The following is a 6,131-nucleotide window of genomic DNA, read 5'->3' as shown; positions in this document are numbered from 1 at the left end:
CCTAATACATCAAACGCAAGGTAAGGTAAGATGCCAAACCTTTTCACTACGAATCTAAGGGAGTCATTTGCCACAAACGATATTTATAGATATTTCCTCCAGATTTCCTGGTTGAATGTATAGAATGGGTAAACAGAGTGTCAAGGGATCCCATATTGAATCCAGCTGTGTCCAGATAGAGGCTTTCAGCTGGGCTTAATTCCCCAAAGACAAGGGAGTAAAAACAAAAGTGTCTGTGTTTATCATACAAGACTTTCCATCGTTATCTTTCTAATCTGACACGAAACAACTGCTAGGTCTGTTTTTTTTTGACAATAGACAACTTCATATTTCACAGACATGGATCCACTAAACTAGACATGACGTTGTCTGGGACCTTCAACATGAAGAAAAAAGATCAATAAAGATCAATAACTCAGACGTAATACAGTAACATTAATGACATCATACTTGCTCAAACCTACATGTTCCCACAATATCCATACCCATGTTGTTTGTTCTCATAATAAAAAATATATACTTTATCATCCTTTGGATATTTCTTCTAATATTTTAATGCCGTATTGCTAATGGTTCTATTTTATTTTATTTCTCTCTGTAGCCCACATTTTCTCAATATTTAAATAATAATGCATTTGATTCATCCACTGTCTTAACGATGGAGGACTGTTCTAATAATAACTTAAGTTATGGGTCATAGAAAATCCTGCTCTTATTCAGATCACTTACTGTACATCGTGTATCCATCAAAATGTTGCTTGTAAATTCTATACATGACTGGTATAGGATGTCGTGTGATGCATATGGACAGCTAGGGTATACAGTTCCCAGTCTACAGGAAAATCCTCCAATTTCCTGCAGACACTGAACTTCTAATATCTATTGTAATATGAAAGTATAAGGGGACAGCTGGCTTCCGTTATCCGCCTCTAGTCTGGAATAAAGAATGAAATGCAGAGTCGTCCACACCTGTCAATGGTTAAAGACAAGGGTTCCAACATGGCAGTTGTGTGATGAGTGGAGGAAAGTCAACTCATAAAACCCTAATATATAAACTAGCCTCTAGGTCTTTTTACAAAGTCAGGTTTTGCTGTATCATCATATTTTTGTTGGAGCTGCGTGCTACTGTAGCTGTCCACTCATTCCACCAGGGTTCATTCATGTTTTCCATGAAATACTGGCAAAATGATCGTGAATCAAATGGATGGTGTGGTTGGCTGAGATCTCCCATTGAACTGAGGCAGGATAGAGAAACATAAAAATAGGCTATGCACTGTTACATATTCTGTCAGTAGGCCTACAGTAAGTTATCACTCATCACAGACCTACAGTTGCTGAAACAAAACCCCTCAACACTCAAAACCTGTCTAATCTGTTGTGCCTGCTCTGTTACCACTTCTAGGACATTGCCTCCCTTGTCTGCGAAATAAAAGTTTGAAGTAACAAAATCTACCATCTGACATGTACGCTTAGACAGGTACATGGGAAGTGCTCTTTCAAGGTGGTGTGCACCCTTCCTGGGATGCGTCCCAAATGGCACCCTATTCCCTTTATAGAGACCAAAACTTGTCAAAAGTAGTGCACTATATAGGGAATAGCGTGCCATTTGAGGCAAAGGCCTAGTCCTGCCGGCCTGCTAGGGGAGAACTGTGAGGGGCTCTGTGTGCCGGGAGCCCGGGCTCAGGGATGGGGGATCCAGTTGCAGGGAGCTGAATCGGCGCTCTGTTGGGGCTCGGCTGGACACTGTCACTGCGTGTTTGTTGAGGGCGGGTCAATGAGGACTTTCTTTGACATAGGAATTTCACAGCACACGACTGCAACAGCAGCAGCGCTAGGCGGAGAGCTCTACTCTGGCTCCAGCTCACAGGCATGAGCGGATATACAGTACTGACTGTAGGTGAGGTGGGAAGGGAGGATAGGCAGCTGTGGCCCGGAACACTGAAACGGCAGTAAACAAATCAGAAGACAATAAAGAATGGCAGCTTTACTGCGAGGCCAACAAGAGGAGAAGAGGAATCATGTTTCTACGGGGAAATGGACCCACATACTGTACCGTATGACCATGTCCCTTTCACATCTTCTCTGATAAATGTCCATGTACAGTATGTTGAGTATGCTGCGCTGGAGAGCAGTGGAACATCAATGTGCCACCTTGCCCCAGACAAAACAAGTGTATATAAAATCAAATGTTATTTGTCACATGCGCCGAATACAACAGGAGTAGACTTTACCGTGAAATGCTTACTCAGCATATGTGTTATTTCATTGTTTCTATGTCTTCACTATTATTGTACAATGTAGAAAATAGTAAAAATAAAGAAAAACCCTTGAATGAGTAGGTTTGTCCAAACGTTTGACTGGTACTGTATATGAAGGCATGGTAAAGTGATGAGGCATCAGGACAGATAATAATAAGGTATTTGAGGTAGATATGTACTTGAAGACATGGTAAAGTGACAAGGCATTAGGATAGATAATAATAAGGTATTTAAGGTAGATATGTACATGAAGGCAGGGTAAAGTGACAAGGCATCAGGACAGATAATAATAAGGTATTTGAGGTAGATATGTACATGAAGGCAGGGTAAAGTGACAAGGCATCAGGATAGATAATAATAAGGCATTTGAGGTAGATATGTACATGAAGGCAGGGTAAAGTGACAAGGCATCAGGACAGATAATAATAAGGTATTTGAGGTAGATATGTACATGAAGACAGGGTAAAGTGACAAGGCATCAGGACAGATAATAATAAGGTATTTGAGGTAGATATGTACATGAAGGCAGGGTAAAGTGACAAGGCATTAGGATAGACAATAATAAGGTATTTGAGGTAGATATGTACATGAAGGCAGGGTAAAGTGACAAGGCATTAGGACAGATAATAATAAGGTATTTGAGGTAGATATGTACATGAAGGCAGGGTAAAGTGACTAGGCATCAGGATAGACAATAATAAGGTATTTGAGGTAGATATGTACATGAAGGCAGGGTAAAGTGACAAGGCATTAGGACAGATAATAATAAGGTATTTGAGGTAGATATGTACATGAAGGCAGGGTAAAGTGACAAGGCATTAGGACAGATAATAATAAGGTATTTGAGGTAGATATGTACATGAAGGCAGGGTAAAGTGACAAGGCATTAGGATAGATAATAATAAGGTATTTAAGGTAGATATGTACATGAAGGCAGGGTAAAGTGACAAGGCATCAGGATAGATAATAATAAGGTATTTAAGGTAGATATGTACATGAAGGCAGGGTAAAGTGACAAGCCATCAGGATAGATAATAATAAGGTATTTGAGGTAGATATGTACATGAAGGCAGGGTAAAGTGACAAGGCATTAGGACAGATAATAATAAGGTATTTGAGGTAGATATGTACATGAAGGCAGGGTAAAGTGACAAGGCATCAGGACAGATAATAATAAGGTATTTGATGTGATGTGTCGGTATGTGTCGGTATGTGTTTGTGTGTTGTGTTTGTGTGTGCCTATGTAGTGTAGGCTATGCGTGTGGGTTTTGTGTGCGAGTGTCAGTGTGCAGGGTAAACAAATAACCCATCAGTCTAGACCTGTCACCTGGCCCAGAACATAACTGCACTGCTGTAGGTTACTCATACATAATCACAGTCTCTGAAGAGGTCTGGGGCTATATTAGATGATACAGTAATACATCTCATGTGAGTTTCACAATGCAGTGAAGTGCATACATGGTCTTCTGCCACCTACCACTACATCAAGCCCATATATTATTATGACTTACTTACTATGACCATGCAAGTTGCAATTTGAGAAGGTTTTTGCTTTCCAAGCAAGCAAGACACACCTTCCAATGAAACGTCCTCTTTACACCATACATGTGTGTTACATTTGTTTCCTCCTTCAATGTCAGCTGAGGGCGACAGAGGGAGGTGTGTTTCTCCGAGTCCTGAGCGAAGAATTCACTCACTCAGTCCACGATATCTTGCATATTAGAAACTTCGGCGTAGGCTACAAGGCGGTCGTCATAGATTCCACCGTGGTGCTTGTATGAGTGTGGAGAGAGATTGGACTTCTCCCGCAGATTGTGACATTCACCGGTTGTGGGTTGTTTACCTCGCGCTAAAACACACCGATGGAGCTTTTCAAGATAGATTGAGGTTTGTTCTATGTCATGATCTCATGAAGGAAGATAACGGAACGACTCTGAGAAAGGAGGAAGCTACTTTATATTGATCTATTGATCTATTATCCCCGGTGCATTTTTGGTTCCCTGTCAAAGTTGTAAAGGATCAGCTGGAATGGAAATAATTCGCGTATGTCTCCTGCCACGTCTGGACCGTTGTAAAAAGTCTCAAGAAAGAATGAAGTAACCGCTATGGAGCCGGACAATGCCCCGTACTCCAAACTCAAAACAGCTGGAGTCGGGGGGTGAGTACACGTTATCCAAACAAATAGCTCTCCCTTTCATCTCTTATGTAGACTGATAATGATTTAATTTACTTCTGAGCATCTGTTCATCTCCAGTAGGACATTGCGTTTCCATACATTCCAGAAGAAACCCATGTTTATTTTCTTGAGAGCACACAAGAATAGATACAAAGAGGGAATCATGTCGGTGTCAATGAATGAATTATCCATGTTACGTGATCCCAATGTGTAGACTAATATTTTGCCTTACCATTTTCATGTTGTATTTGTCAGCTATGACATAATAGTCTTATCTATGAGAGGATCCCCAGGGAATAAGGACTAGGCCTATTTTGGGGGAGTTGTGTGTCTGCAGAGGACTTGCAGAAACATTGTCAGAGGAAACTTGGAATAGCCTGTGAAAAGTTCTGGATTCCAGTAGAGCTAGTGTCTATTTACTATTAATAATTAGGGTATTATTAGATAGTTATTAATGATAGCAATAACACATTTAGAATTTCAGACAGTGCATTGCAAAACATTTCGTTTTAAAAAATTAAGCATTTCCCTTTTATAAACTCTGGTGAACTTAAAAGTTGCACTCTTTGCTGCTTATGCAGCTGTGCACTGCTGCAGTGCCAGATGAATGCTGTGGGAGTGATGGTTGGGATTGGGGTTAGATTTAGAGAGAGGAGGGGGAATCCTACTGTTCCCTCCCCTCCTTTTCCACTCCTCTTCTTTCCTACATCTCACCGTTCTCATTGGCTAGTTCGATAAGTGGGTGGGGAATACACTATTCATAAAAAAAGTTGCATCATATTACATTCAATCTAGTTGTGTTCACAACTCAACTAGCCTAACGTAGCAGGCGTAAAATAAACACCTGAGTGGCTTGTTTATCTTTCTGGTCTCCATGAGAGGAAACAAAGCTACAGGGGGAGGTTCTCTTCTACACTGGCCATACAATCCAGTACATGTGGAGGAGGAGTTAAGATGGACTGTCGGCTTGTTCATTTCCGAAAGCGGAAGTCGCGTCACAGGCTCTCTTTCGATTTCCCATGAAAACCAGATGCATCCAGTTGTAGCCGACCCGCTGAAATTGCGCCAATTAAAAAACAATGCAGTGCCTTATGGGATTCCACTTCACTCTGAAGCCGGCAGCATTGCTGGCTCGGCCAAAGTGGTTATTGGAGGGTCTAATGACCCCTTACACCCTCAATAATTTTCACTCCCTCAGTTTTGGGACACTTGTGCATATGGTGGAGGCGCGCCCGAACGTGCAAATGGAGGGGCGAGGGGAAGGGGGTCGTTTGGGATTCAGCCAGTGTCTCCCTCCCTCCTTGGCTGCCTGGCTGGAGTTTTCAGGCCTGCAGGTCATTGCGAGGCCTTATTCTGTAAGAGGAAACCCCACAGAAGTCAATGAGTTCAACAGATTGTGGACAAGCTGCTGTGCTGTAACCACATACTTACTGTAAGGCACTCTCATCCTGCTAAAATACTCATTGCTGGTGCCTCGTACATTTTTTATTTTACTTTTATTTCACCTTTATTTAACCAGGTAGGCCAGTTGAGAACAAGCTCTCATTTACAACTGCGAGCTGGCCAAGATAAATCAAAAGCAGTGTGACACAAACAACAACACAGAGTTACACATGGGATAAACAAACGTACAGTCAATAACACAATAGAAAAAAAAGATATATACAGTGTGTGCAAATGACGTAAGATTAGGGAGG

The 6,131-nt window shown here is 41.5% G+C and overlaps 1 protein-coding gene across 2 annotated transcripts in view; it reads left to right on the top strand.

Annotated features, from left to right (window-relative positions):
- The first annotated feature begins 3,887 nt into the window (after positions 1–3,887).
- LOC139545028 (collagen alpha-1(XXVII) chain B-like) overlaps positions 3,888–6,131 on the top strand; it is a 96,891-nt gene continuing 94,647 nt past the window's right edge. The window contains exon 1 of one of the 2 annotated variants that reach the window (XM_071352364.1): positions 3,888–4,416. In XM_071352364.1, coding sequence (XP_071208465.1) covers positions 4,364–4,416 — 53 coding nt within the window. In that variant the 5' untranslated portion in view covers positions 3,888–4,363. The remainder of the gene's footprint in view (positions 4,417–6,131) is intronic. The other variant, XM_071352362.1, reaches the window with a different exon arrangement.

Source organism: Salvelinus alpinus, chromosome 19, assembly GCF_045679555.1.
Source record: "Salvelinus alpinus chromosome 19, SLU_Salpinus.1, whole genome shotgun sequence".
NCBI lineage: Eukaryota > Metazoa > Chordata > Actinopteri > Salmoniformes > Salmonidae > Salvelinus > Salvelinus alpinus.
The sequence above is the reverse complement of the archived record's forward strand: the minus strand, read 5'-3'. Positions and strand labels throughout refer to the sequence as shown.